Source organism: Sciurus carolinensis, chromosome 7, assembly GCF_902686445.1.
Source record: "Sciurus carolinensis chromosome 7, mSciCar1.2, whole genome shotgun sequence".
Lineage (NCBI taxonomy): Eukaryota > Metazoa > Chordata > Mammalia > Rodentia > Sciuridae > Sciurus > Sciurus carolinensis.
In genome coordinates this window covers 9,174,872-9,189,533 of record NC_062219.1, presented here as the reverse complement: position 1 = coordinate 9,189,533, position 14,662 = coordinate 9,174,872, and the positions used below count along the sequence as shown (strand labels likewise).

The 14,662-nt window shown below is 45.2% G+C and overlaps 1 protein-coding gene across 4 annotated transcripts in view; it reads left to right on the top strand.

Moving 5' to 3' along the window:
- Tulp4 (TUB like protein 4) overlaps positions 1-14,662 on the top strand; it is a 241,596-nt gene that overhangs the window by 195,290 nt on the left and 31,644 nt on the right. For all 4 annotated transcript variants that reach the window (XR_007109580.1, XM_047559408.1, XM_047559409.1 and 1 more), the window contains exons 5-7: positions 3,190-3,370; positions 5,680-5,814; positions 12,231-12,397. Coding sequence is in view for 3 of the 4 variants with exons in the window: in XM_047559408.1 (XP_047415364.1) it covers positions 3,190-3,370; positions 5,680-5,814; positions 12,231-12,397 (483 nt within the window). In the remaining variant the exon portion in view is untranslated. The remainder of the gene's footprint in view (positions 1-3,189; positions 3,371-5,679; positions 5,815-12,230; positions 12,398-14,662) is intronic.

The window sequence follows — 14,662 nt, the reverse complement described above, 5'->3', positions numbered from 1 at the left end:
AGCTAGACTGTAAATGCTGCTTCTCTCCACTTTCCTTCCATCTTAATCACAGACTCTCTTTCCATGGGAGTCCATAGTTGTCGTGGATCCATGTGGGGGACCTGGAGGCCATTTTTTTGTTGTTGTGTTTTACTTTAGTGTGATGCTGAAGACTGATAACAAGCCTTTTATTCAGAAATGATATGTCTGTTCTTCCATCTGGTAACTGTTCTTTTTCTCTAAAATGGAAAAAATAAGGACATTACTCAGTGCAGAGACATGCCCACCCTCCATTCACTCACACTTTACTGCGCATCGCACACGATGACAGGTTCTGGGAAGACACTGGTGAGCAAAGCTCATGTGGTTCAGGTCTCAGCTTGGGCCACTGTAACAAGATACCACAGATCCGGTGGCTGCAACGGTGAGGGCGGCCTCACTGTTCTGGAGTTTTGAAGGTTGAAGATCAAGGTGCCAGACATTTCAGGTGAGGGCTCCCTTCCTACTCACAGATGGTTGCCCTTTCTCTGTGTCCTCCCATGGCCTTCCCTGTGTTGGTGGTGGAGAGAGAAGCCACACAAGCTCAGATGGCTCATCACAAGGACCCCACTCTCATGGCCTCATCTAAAGCTGATCACTTCCCCAAAGCCCTGCCTCCAAATGCCATCAACATATAAATCTGGAGGGTATACAGACATTCAGTCCATGCCCTTAGAAGCTTATAGTCTGGCATGGGAATCAGAAGGAAATCAAAAACCACATAGTTAAGATAGGAGAATAACAAAGGTGCCAAAGTGGGTAAGACTATGGTGATAGGAGGACTCAGAACAGGGATGACTCTGGGAAGTCGTTTGGAATTGGTATTCGCAAGTCCTGCCTGCTCCTGCAGAGTAATCATTTGCTGGCACTGCTAATGGGTTATTTTCATCAGTAGAGTCTTATGTGATAAGATAATCCCTTCACCTGGCATGAAGGCTCACAGGTCACCTTTTCAAAACAGTGAATAGGACTGGGGCTGGAACTCAGTGATAGAATACTTGCCTAGCATGCTGATTTCCTGGGTTCCACACACCCCCAACACTCACACCCACAGTGAATAAATGAGAATGTAGAAGAACCTGTTCCGTGCACATCACCCATAGCACTAGTGTCACATTTGGAATTTCTGTACCTCTTTCTCCTGTGAAACATGTAAATTGCACATCTCAGGTAAAGTTTGGAGAAGACACATCCTACGTTTACTATTGTTGAAAACTGCTTACCAAGCACATTAAGTGTCTGCTTTCCAGGGCTGAATCCAGCAGGTCTGAGCCATGCCTCGAGGTCCCCACCCCTGAGACTATTGGAAGAGAGCTTTGTAGACATGACATGCCTCTGAATACTGACAGCCCGAATTTCAACTTTTTCTAAAACGAGTTTCACCATGTTCCAAAGCAGTTTCATCTGGTTTTCCTTTATGCGGTATACACTAATGAACTCATCACTGTCTCTGGGGGAAGTTGTTTTAACCTTCTTTTAGTGTTCATTCATTAAAATATAGATATTGATTAATAGAATATTTGATAAATAATTGATTTCTTCTAAAACAGCTATGAACAACTCTGTAACTCTATGAGCTTATTACTACTTAAGTGCAGCATGTCTTCCCTTGCAGCTAATCTATCTCAGTCATCAGCAGAATTGCCTTTAGTTGTTGCTGTCTTTAATTCATTCATTTCACAAAATATATTATGAGTGCCCACTGGGCACCCAAACTGTCAGGTGCCAGGATACAGCGGTGTAGTCTACTGCTAGGGAAGTTATGTCAGAATCCCAAGCAAAGAGAGGCAAGGACACAGAGGCCTCAAGTAACTCTCTCTGGGTGTAAGTTCTAGCTTTCTACTCAGACAGCCTGGCCTGACTGCCTTATAGTGTGGAGGCCTACTTGTCTTCTCCCAAGTTATTTGAGTCTATAAAATGATTTGAGTCTATAGTGATTTCCATGGTTGCCACATTGAGATGCTGATGGATAGACAAATTCCATTAGACCCAAAAATATAAATGTTAATGGCAACAGATGCAGGAAACTTCAGGGACTATTACACAAAGCAGAAGGTAATGCAGGTCCTGCTTCCTGAGTCCCAAGGCGCCTCTTAGGACATCCGTCTGGGAATGTGCTGAATCAGGAGAGGCTTTCAGCTTCAGGGAGGTGCCTGGGCTATTCCTGGGAGGGTGTCAACACCTGCTCAGTGCCTGCCTGCACCACCCCAGCACATTTCTCTGTGTACTTGGATTAGGTGAAGCCAAGAAAAAGTTCCAGGAGTGCCCCTCAGCGTACTCAGATACTGGGACCCATCCAGGTTCCATTCAACAATACTAGGACGTGATTTTGGTAGTTAATGAAGTAAAGCTTTTTTTTTTTTTTTTTTGCACCAGGTATTGAACCCAAGGGCACTTAACCACTGAGCCATATCCCCAGCCCCTTTTTATATTTTTTTTAGTGACAGGGTCTCACTGAGTTGCTTAGGGCCTTGCTAAGTTGCTGAGGCTGGCTTTGAACTTGTAATCCCCCTGCCTCCCCAGCTGCTGGGATTATAGGCATGCCCGGTGAAGCTTTTAACACTGTGCTTATTAGCACAAAGCCCTCAATGATGTATTAATACCATTCATACATCATTACATTAATTATTAACTCATTAATGCTATTATCATTCTCAAGGAAATGAAACATCACACATTAAACATTAGAAATTATTTCAAGAGCCTTGTTTTTCAAATATGTCGACAACATGTATACATAACCAAATATATTTTCTTTGGTCAACAAATTTAAACATTTTCTTCTAAAGTTAAGAAAATCGTAACAGTGCTTTGTCTTTATTTTCCAGAAAAGTAAATGAATATTGTCTTTTTCTTAACCTTTCTTCTCCAACCAAAAAATACAAGAAAAATAAATTTTGCTGGTATCATTTGGAAATGTCCATACAACCTAATGTGTTCGTTTTGCTGTTAGTTGCATTTCAATATTAGAGGTTAGAATTCTTGCAAAAATGGCCAAAAAAAGGGGGGGGGGGCTGCTATTTAGTATTTTATGTCACTCTCAGTTACTTCACTGGTATATTTTTTTTAATCTAGATATATTTTGTCCTAAAACCACTTGAGACAGCAAGGTTTGCCAGAAACCAAAGCACTTTGTCCCACTCAGTTGAGGATCCTTGTCTTTGGTTGCAGGTGCTGTTTGGCACGGCTGACGGGCAGGTGATTGTCATGGACTGCCATGGCAGGATGCTGGCCCATGTCCTCCTGCATGAGTCTGACGGCATCCTCAGCATGTCCTGGAACTACCCCATCTTCCTGGTGGAAGATAGCAGCGAGAGTGATACGGACTCAGACGACTACTCCCCTCCCCAAGGTAGCCAGCTCTCTGGAGCCTCACTTTTCTCCTCATTTAACAGAAGGGAACAACAGAAGGAGAAGGAATTGATTTAGAAAAGGAAAGGTGAAGGTTTACCAGTGTGGCTTTCTAACTTACTGGGAAAAGTTCTTGAACTGAAATGCAAGGCACAGCTGGGTTCATCTCCTCTTTTGGTGTGACCGCTTCCTCTCTGCTATCCCTTTTCTCAGGATCAGTGGCGAAGTTGATTATGCTCCCTGGGCTTAAGTTTTCCTAGATATAAAGTGAGACATGGCTCTTCCTCTGTCCCTGGGGTGCTGTGGGGTTTAGCTTCATGTGTGGCATGGACAGATCCCTCAGGGTACTGAAGCCTGTAGCTTCACTGAGTGAGAAGAGGGTCAGCTCTGCTGCAGCAAAGACCAGCACTGGGGCCATACTCCATGTCTTTGTCTGCTCTCCTGATTCAGGCAGAAGCTAGACCCCTTCTCAGGTGACATGACATTCCATCCCTTGGTGAGCCTCACAGTGGTACCTGACACTCCTGGTGGGGATTGTCTCAGACTCCAGCCTCCTGTGCTCTAGCGTGTTTCATCCCTCCTCCCTTTAGGAGACCAAAAAGAAGTAGAAGGAAGCCTCGATGTGGTCCTGCCCTTCACCAGAATCGGTTGCAGCACTGGCCTGTACCCTTCACCAGTGTCCCATACCCTGCACCCACCTTTTTTTTTTTTTTTTTTTTTTTTTTTTTAAGGAAAAATGTATTATGACATGGTGGAAGGGAATGGCTCCTTAATCAGAAGTGGTCACGCCGTTGCAGGCTGCTGTCCTTTTGCTGGCCCAGCCTGCAAGCACAGCTATGTGTCCTTGAGTTGGGTACACACTGGACAGTTTCTGACTTCTCCTGCCACCTTGGGGCCTATCATCCCATGAGGAACTGGCCCAGGGAAAGTTGGAAGTCACCCCATTAGCATCTGCCTCCATTGGTACTTCTCCCTCTTGACACAGAGACAGAAATAAGATGGTATGCTTCCTAGCAACATGCACGTGTTTGTGCGTATATATGAGAAGGTGTGGTTCCCCACATGAAAAAAGGTTAAGGTTGGCTATAGGGTTCCAGAATCATTGGGTCTTGGGAGGGAGAAAGTTCCTAGCACCCATAAATCCATTTGAGAGAGGTAACTTTTCCTCTCCTAATAGACGCTGATCTCAAGTGAAGTGTTGGTCATGTTTCTACAGTCTGTGAGCAAGAAAGTCAGTGACTTTAAAACATGGACTCAGCACAGAACTCCTTTCTGGAGAATCTGGTTTCAGATTCACTCAAACCATTTTATTACTTGAAGAAATGGGGTCCAGAGACCAAATTTACAAAGCAAGTCAGAGTCAGTCCAAGACACCAGTTAATCACTGGTGCTCCTATAGCCAGTTACCCTTCTCAGTGTGGGCAGTGAAGCAGTGGGCACTTCAGGGAATGGCAGGTTTTTGCCTTTCAGATGTAACAGTACTCTTGGTGGCTTAGAAAGTTGAGTGCAGAGGTAGGTATAGCGCAGTGCCTTAGTGTGAAGACACTAAGTCAGGTGGATGTTGGGCAAGCCACCCTGGGTGGCTGCTGGAGTTGAGCTCAGTGTGGCTGTGACACCCCCAGAAGCCTTCTGAACAAGCCCTGACTCACCCAGGTATGTAGAGGGACTTCCACTTTCCCAAACAACACGTGGAGGACCCAGTCCATGGCCCCTCACATATGAGCACTCCTGGAATGTTCAAAGCAGGATTTTCTTTATGCTAGCCAGGTGCTGTGGGTGTAGCACATCCAACTTCAGACTTCTTTCCAAATTTTCAGTCTCTTATGGGAAAAACTTAAGTGGGAAAGAATTCATAGTGGCTACTGTGGCTCTGTAACCTTCAACGAAAGAGCAGTTAGTATGAGTTGAAAAGAGCTTTTTTTGATGCTTTGGACCCAAATTAAGAAAAATTTTTAATCTTCCCACCATTCTTGTATGTTGTGTGGCATTAAAATAATTTGCATTTATTAATTTGCATGACACACTAATATACAAGTTAGTAAACTTCACACATATTTTCAGCACCCTGCAGTTGCCTCAGGCTGCATATTCCATGTCCTTCTCATTCTGAGGTCTTCTGCTAGTGCCCTGCTGGTGACCTCTGTGGCTCCTGAGTGGTACAGTGGCTACCTCATTTGGTGAGATCTCAGTCCAGAGTGAGACTGCGTCATCGGGCAGTTTTTTGGGCACCACCTGAGAGTGCAGCACAGGCACCTGGCCTGGGGCGCATGCTCATTGCCTGCTTCTCACTTGGCACTTGTGTTTCCACAGATGGTCCTGCAGCGTACCCCATCCCAGTGCAGAACATCAAGCCTCTGCTCACCGTCAGCTTCACCTCAGGAGACATCAGCTTAATGAACAACTACGATGACTTGTCTCCCACTGTCATCCGCTCAGGGCTGAAAGGTACAAAACGCTGCCATGCCCCATCCCTGCGGCCATGTGCATGAGTGCCTTCTGAGCTGGTGCCACACATCCAGTACTTATTGATTCCTGTCCTCTGCAGTGACTTCTACTGGGCCTAATGGAGTTTGTTAGCAAAGGTCACTCCCCTAGCTCCTCTGTTTATCTGACAACTCCATTCCTTGTCTTATCTTGAGGAGGGATTCCCATCAGTCTTCTTAGCCTGCTCCTTTCCTCACTCTGACAAGACGACCCTCCCAGGTGTACAGTGTGTTTGCATATGGCTCACACTGTCTGCACAGTAAACAGATGCCAGCACCTGCCATTCCTGAGGCAGCAGATGGTGCACAAGTCATCATTTACGCAGAAGCCCCTGTAATTTTAAGAATCTGGCAGACTTATTAAGGGACCGATCATTGTGCAGTAATGCCACCTTGAAAGACTTGTGGAGGTTCCGCAACTGCCAGATGGAGACGTGGATGTGAAAGGCAGCCATCAAGTGCTGATGCCTTCTGACTAGGTCTCATGAAACGTCGTCACAGGAGAATCAGTGGTCATAGGCATTGGCTCTGCATTTTTCAATTCAAGAATCCTACTGATGTTGTGACCCTGGTGAGTTCTTTGGAAAAACAGTCTGTCTCTTCAGTATTGAATGGTGCAGTGTAGAAAGATTTAAAAATTCAGTTCCTGGCCATGTGTGGTGGCACACCTGTAATTCCAGTGACTTGGGAGGCTGAGGCAGGAGAATTGCAAGTTCAAAGCCAGCCTTTGCATCTTAGCAAGGCCCTAAATAACTCAGTGTGACCCTGTCTCTAAATAAAATATAAAAAAGGTCTGGGGATATGGCTCAGTGGTAAAGTGCCTTTAGGTTCAGTACCTGATACGCACCCCCTACACACACACATACACACACACACATACACACACACACACACACACACACACAAATTCAGTTCCTGGACTGCCTCTGGTTGATGTTTTTCAAAGGACCTACTAAAACCTGAATGCGGCGGTGAGAAGCAAGCCAGGACCTTGACGGCAACCTTGTTACTGCCATTCAAAACTGGCTGTCAGTCTAGAGAGTCCCTGCCCTGTGCTGCTGCTTCTTCAGGAATCAGATCTATATATGTGACTGATGGTTGACAGAAATAAGTCTTACATCTCTGCACACCCCCCAAGCACTTACTAATTCTATTTTAAAAATATGGAATATTTTTAGAAGCAAATTATACTCCTTTTTGGATATCCCCTTCTGCTGTTTCAGAATCAGATTTTTAAGGAATTATTTAGCCTATAAAGTCCTGTGGGACAGGAACTATGGAGAAGTCCTCCTTTATACCATAGATAGACCCCCACTAGGAGCTGAGTAAGTATTTTTATGCTGATGATGAACTTAAATTCCTTTACTTTTATATAAATTGTCTTTTGAATGTTCTTTCATGGATCTAAATAATATACATGGTCGTCATAAATTCCCCCATATAGTTAGTAATCTAATCTCTATTTTTCTTCAAAAATTACATTATCAAACTTCTTAACCAAGTTTATTTTTGTTCTTGAGAATCTGCTAGTAGTTTCAGAATTCTGAATTTTGTTTTCTATGAACTATCTGGTCATGGCTGAAAATAATACAATTACCTCTCAGTTACCTTCTTTATAATTTATTCTTCACAGGGTGAATTTTTTTGTTTTTTACCATCTTGCTTATGGAAACTATTTTTGGTTCTTTGAGAGTATTGACTTGTATTGTATCTATAAAATTATGTTGTATTGTAGCAGCATTTCTAACACATCCCCACCAGCTATGCTGAATAAGAGTGGAAGTAGGTGACCTGGGGAAGTGATTTAAAGTGGCCCCTCCCCAGTGTGAAGATTGTTTACCTGAATCATGTTCTAAAACTTTAGACAAATTTAGCATTGTAGTCCTTGCCTAACTAGAAGTATTAATGTCATCTAAAATGTTTTCAGGCTGGGGTGTGGCTCAGTGGTAATGCACCTGCCTAACCCATGTGAAACACTGGGTTCTATTCTCAGCACCACATAAAATAAATAAGAAATAACTAAAAATAAAATGTTTTCAGTTACTTACACCTTCCTGGGGAGAGATGTACTGTGTCTTCCTGACTTCAGAAAGATGGATGAAATTGAAGTGACGGGTGCCTGGAGGACAGGAGGTGCTTCACGTAGATGATTTTTCTGTCTTGGTGTCAGGATGCTGTAAAGACTCGGTCTTCCATGTAGCATGAACAGCAGTGTTTTTCGTTTTTCAGATCCATGTTGTCCCCACTGTCTTAGGGACTGTGGTTGTCAGCACTGGGAGGAAAGGAGCAGAATGCTGCCGGAGGTGGCCATAGGCATCTGCCCATCAAGACAGGTCCGTCACCTGTTGGTACGGCCTCTGATCCCTGGGTCTTTCTCTGTAGCTATCTTAGAGAACTTTTCAAGAGGGGAAATGTGACTCACGATGTTCTTTGGCTCATCACCAGCGCTGTAATTTATGTCATGTGCAGAAGAATTTGGATTCCAAGTCACCCCTCATCCCTGTGGCCAGCACTCTTCCACATTACCTGCTGCCCTCGGTTTTCACTGCAGATTTCTGGGACTGGGGAGGAGGCGGGGTCTGGAGTTGCTTTGCAGGTGCTGCCCAGGACATTCCACCTGGGGAGGAAACCAGCTGGGGACACAGTAAGCATTGAGTTGGTTCAGTGAACTCCACCCTCTATGACTTTTACTTTTTCTTGAGGAAAAGTCACTGGTCATGCGTTGAGGTATCCCCTGAAGAGCTGGGTAGTACCAGTACCAAAACCAGCTTTCAGGGGCACTTCCTACACCCCGCCTTGAATAAAAGGGCTCAACCAGCAGGCTTTGTTTTGCAGAATTTCCTCCCCTTAGCATTTCTTCAGGCACTTTGAAGGACTGGAGAGGGGCTTTCAAGTCAGTGATGCTGGGACCCCTGGTTGCAGATTGGTCCTCATTGGCCAAGGACCCTTTTTTTTTTTCAGTCCTAACTGCACTCATTGAAGACGCCTTTTCTAAAGAGGGCCACCTGCTGTTGTACCATTGCCTCGCTTCTCCTTCCTCTCACTCTCGCACCACATGCACACGTGTGTGCACACAAACAGGAGTATATCTAACAGCTCACAGAAAGATGACTCATTACCATGGACACCTAAGGGACAGAGGTCTGGGTTAACTTCAGGTGTCCACCAGGCAGCTGCAGTGTGCGTGGTGTTGAGACCACTCTTTTCATGCTAAAACCTAGCTGCCTCATTTGGACACAAAAGAGGTTTCTTGTTAACTTTCTCACTGCTAACTTTGGATGAAAATTTGACCCTCCAGCCTTTTACCAAGAAAGGTTTGTGAGGCTGTCTGGTTGAAGTTGAACAGTGTAAATTTGCTGATTTTCTTTGCAAACACTTCAGAGGCCAAAATGCCCTCCTTGTCCTCGCCCCAAATCATTGAGAAAATAAGTGCATTGGGAAGGTGGACCACCTGAATGCTTCTGAACTCCCAGTTCTCTGAATGGGGGACATCAGAAACTCTAGGCCAGGAGTTTTAGGAAAAGTCAAAAGATGTCTACTGAGTATACTATCCATTTGTTCCTCCTAAGTTATATCTTAATAAAATCTTTAGGGATTTAAACAACAAAAAGTTATCACAGAAACCTTGGGCAAGGATCTGGGAGATGGTTTTTTAAAATATGATAGACATGGTTTAAAAAATTTTGAAACAGAAAAAAGTTCTGTCCTAATTCTATCAGGGCTTCTGTATTTTTCATCATAGTGATATCTGGAAATTGAATGAACATTTGCTTTTGCTTTCAGTTGCAATTTCTTGTTCTACGATAGTTTTAAACTCCAACAGAAGCTGAGCCCCTATGGAGGACTCAGCACCCCTTGCTGACTCAAGGCAATTCCAGGTTATTCTTTCTTAAGTTCCTGAATTCCTAGTGTCAAGGATTTATGAAATAGCCCATTCCCCTGGCAGCTGGTGTGCCCACCATGTGGACCAGGACTGGTCTGCTGAGCGTCAGAAGCACCCGCATCTGTTTCTGCATCTCTTGATGCTGCAGGTCCTGTAACCACCAGAACAAGAAGTGGCAGTTTTCATATGGAGTTTATTCTTTATAAAACAGTAACTTGCTTTGCAGATGACAACTGTCAGTGTGACTTTGCAGCTGAATTAAAGAAATTCCTGAGGGTGCTCTCATATGTATTTGGACTCGTTCTCACCTCGAACAGAAAATCACCATGCGTGCTCAGCATGTGCTCGCCTCTGCTGTGAGCAGTCTCTGAAGTCATCGTGGTCCAGGCCAGCACTATAAGGGGAGCAGCCTTCTTCTTACATTTCAAAACCACTTTGTGACAAAATTCAGAGAATCTTTTAAAAAAATAAAAGAATGGTACAGTTTTTACTTATCTTCTAACCAAAGCAGGTCACATGAGGAGCCATGGAAATTTAGCACTGTCATCTTTTTTTGTGTGGGGGGTGGGGACTGGGGATTGAACTGGGGGCATTTAACCACTGAGCCACATCCCCAACCCTTTTTATTTTTTATTTTGGGACAGGGTCTTGCTAAATTGCTTAGGGCCTCCTAAAGTTCCTGAGGTTGGCTTTGAGCTTAGATCCTCCTGCCTCGGCCTCCCAGGCCACTGGGATGTCAGGCATGTGCCACCACACCCGGCATTGCTGTCGTCGTCTTTATTACTACCATATACAGTGCTGTTTCTGCCCCGGAGCCCGAAGGCTCTGTCTTGTTACCACTTCGTTAGCTGCTTCTCGTGGTGTTCTTGTGTGGCTACCCAACACCGCCATGCACTGAAGGTCATTTTATTCATGATCCCTGCCCAGCTTTTCTCTAGACTAGATCTGGTAGTGAATATTCAGAGCACATTTTAGAATAGGCACAAATCCTTTAGACTCCATTTCCTGTCATCTTAAAATTTTTATTTACCAGGATGTTTACTTGATTCTTTCATTTTTTGTTTTCTGGTTTGTGTTTAACTTTATTCGTGTAAAAAATCTTTTATTGATACTGTCATCATTTTGGATGGATCTGTGTTTGTCTATAACTACTGTGGCTCAGCCCTGTCTCCTGGTTCCTGCTGCAGCAGACTTGATAAAGAGCCCTGGGCTGGGGACTGTCTTGCTTCAGGGAGTGTGCTTTCTTTCAGGGCCCGTGAAAGAACGTCAGTGACTTCAGAATGCGCTGGTATTAGCATTGGAGCTCTTTGGGGTGCTCGGGAGGGACATCGTAGTCATTTGTGATGTGATGGAGCTTAGAAGCTGTTGCGCTCTAGCCCTGGTGTTGGCACACGTGCCTGTTCTGGCAGGACACCTTCTTTAAGTCCAGTCCAGCGTCTCTGCAAAATGGGCTACTTAGATGTAGATTTCAGAGATCTTAGTATAAGCCAGATTATGGTTCTCTGGTCTTAAGGGAGAAAACATTCACTATGAATCTTGTTGGTATTTATAGCTTTGTTTTCCAGCACGAACTAGGTAATTGCTCATACTGGGATAAGACAGACTATTTAGCAGCCACTTGTTAGAAAAATAATGGCTTATAGATGGGTGTCAGCATCTCCAGTGTGAAAACTTCTCTGACAGTACTCCCTGCCCCCAGCAAGACTGCTTATCTTCTTTGCTAAACCTGACAGCATTAAAAAGAAAAATAAAGTGTTCAAAATAAGTCAGTACCCTTGTATGTGTGTATATCCTTCATCGGAGATTCACTTGCCCAGTGTTACCCAGGTATCAAATGAATACACTTGGGCTTTGCTTTACTTAACTTTTTACTCTGAGCACGTATAAACTCAGCATCCTCTCTGTAAGTGGAGGGCACAGCCCTGGGACAGCACTGACCTGACATGCTGTATAGTCACGGGTTTTGTCGTCTTAACTTGCTTAACAGAAATGTTCTACAATCTCAGTGCAGATAGATTATGGAAATGCTTGCAGATAAATATTTAGATAGTTGTTGTTCTTCTCCCTCCTTCTCCTCTGCCTCCTCTTCTTCCCCTCTCACCCTCTCTCTCTTTCTCTCTCTCTCTCTCTGAGACAGGGTCTCACTAAGTTGCTCAGCCTAGCCCCCAAATTTGTGATCCTCCTGCCTCAGGCTCCCAAGCAACTGCTCCACCACACCTAGCTTTAACATGCCAACCTTCTTATACCTGAATTTCTACCTGATTTAGTTATGTTTCAGAGATACTGTACTCTCCACCCATGTAACAACTTGTTTATAATAAGTCTTAAAAGAAATGGGTTGTTGTTACCTTCATGAAAGAAAGGAGAGGTTCACTTTTATATTTGGTTAGCATCTCTATGTTTTAAACTCCTGAAGACACATTGCCAGTATGGCTGACTGGCATTTGAGGGAGGGTTCCATCCTCATGCCAACTGTCCCTTCTGTGTGGTTTCAGAGGTGGTAGCCCAGTGGTGTACGCAGGGAGACTTGCTGGCAGTTGCTGGGATGGAGCGGCAGGCCCAACTCAGCGAGCTCCCCAACGGTCCCCTTCTGAAGAGTGCCATGGTCAAGTTCTACAATGTTCGAGGGGAGCACATCTTCACGCTGGACACGCTTGTGCAGGTAACAATATTAGAGAAAAGTCACTGTGTTGGTATGCCCCTAGTCTGGTAGATATTCATGAGCACATTACGCTCACTTAAGTTATCTGACAAATTTTATCTTAATCATTTACTTTAATTGAATTGTGTTGTACAAACTAGGAGACATTGGGGAGAGACAGATTTTGCCTTTTAACCAGAATGCCTTATTGTAATTCCCAATCACATGAGTAAGTAGTGAATAATCAGAGTGAGCTAGCACTGAACAGCAGGAGAAATCGGACTCTCTTCACTCTCCGATGTGAAGGCTGAATCTTCATTTATTCACTTAAAAGAGTGGCAAATTCATTGTTATGAGTTCTTAGCTGGGACTCCCTAACAAAAGACAGAAACAAGGGGAAACGCACAGAAGTTTAACAGCATGTGTGGTCCCCCACTGGGAAGTGACCCGGAGAAATGAGTTGGCCTCGAAGCAAGTCTCAGACGTGCCTTGACTTCAGCACAGGAGGAATGTGGGGAGAGCCTCTGTTACACACCACAGCACAGGGCAAGGCTCGTTGTCATGGGTGTTCTCCCCCGTCCCCAGCAGTGCCATGCCCTCCTGCTGCAGAGAGGGCTGCATCCTGACAGGTGGAGGCTGACTCTGTCCCAGTCCATGGCAACTGCCGTGTTTCTTTCTGAGTTTGGCGCTGTGTTCCGTCTAATTGGGCTCACATGGGATTTGCGTTTTTGTGGCTTATTCTGCTTAACACAACGTCTAGGTTCCTCTCTCCTGTGGCATGTATCAGACTTACCTTCCTTTTTAAGGCTGAGTAATACTCCACTCCACAAATACAGCCATTCATTTTCTGGGTCTTTGATGGTAGCCATCCTGTCAGGTACGAGGTGACATCGCATTGCGGTTCTGTTTTGTTTCCCTGATGACTACTGGTCTTGAGTGTCTTTTTCAAGTACTCCCTGGGCATTTGTGTGTCTTTAGAGAAATGTGTGGTCAAGTCCTTTGTGCATTTTTTAATCAAGTTATTTTTGTTGTTGAGTTGTGGAATTTAAATATATTTTTGATAGATATGATTAAATATATCTTTGATAACATCCTCTTGGGCAAATAAGCACACTGTCCTCTCGTCTGTTGAAGCATCCAGCAAGCTCTCTAAGGGGCTCCTGTGTGTCTGGCACTGAGCTCCCAGGACTAGTACTGAGACTAGTACCCATCCCTCCCAGAAGCGTGGAAGCCAGTTAAGGAGGACAGACAGATAATTACACCAGGATGCTTTGGATTTTGTGGTAGAACTATTTCCCAGGTGCTGTGGTAGCTTGGAGAAAGGGAGTCTTACTAGGACTTGTTCTTTTTGGGGATTTTTCCAGCTCTGCTAGTCTCTCCTCTTATCTCACCAGTTCTCAGGCCATTTTAGGCACTCCTGCAGCTTTAAGCACTGTCTTTATGAAGGTGTGGATCCCAGGAAAGTGGCCTGGGCAGACCCCGTTGCTCACCGCACACACCATTGGCCGCCCAGCTCTCACTTCCAGCACGTCCAGCCCTCGGGCAGTCGGACTACCGCACAGGGAGCTGCTCTTCCTTCCGGGTCGACCCCATCACGCAGCTCCAGCCAGAGCCAAGTCAGCCTGACTTACCTCCTGTTTCACCTCCTAGGTATCTCGGAGTCTGTGTCCCTCCTTCCACACCAGCCGCCACCCTCTCACCTGCAATGTTAAGCCCCCATTCTTCCTTGGCAGCCACATAAGCAGCCTCCTGCTCTGCTTAGGAGAAGGTCCAGTGTCTCTTGTGCTTTAAAGGGACCTCCATGAGCTGGTCCTCATTCTCTCTCTCGGTCTCTTCCACTTCCACCGTGCTGGTCCCTCTGCTGGACACACTTCTCCCCGCTCGCCACCCAGCCACTCTGCCTGTTCTTTTGTCCAAGCGGAAGCACTGCTACCGAGGGCCTCTGTTTCCCAGCCCCTCAGCACCCTGTCCTGTTAGCTTTGGTGATGTTCCTCAAACCTGTCATTGTTCCTTCAAGGTCTGTTTCAAGGTCGTTGACAGCAGGGTCCTGTCTCGTTCTTTGTTCCTTCACGGTACCTCATGCATACAAGGCCACAGTGTCAGGGTGTCTTTGAATGCAAGAGCCACTTGAACAGCTGCAGCCCACACGCCACGTGCCAGGGCTGTGACTGCACTCGGACATTTCTGCTGATCAGGGAGCAGTTGCAGACACTGTGAATTAAGGAAATACATGTTGTAAAAGACTGAACTTACTACTTCAGAAGACTGGCATGATCAGTGGACGAA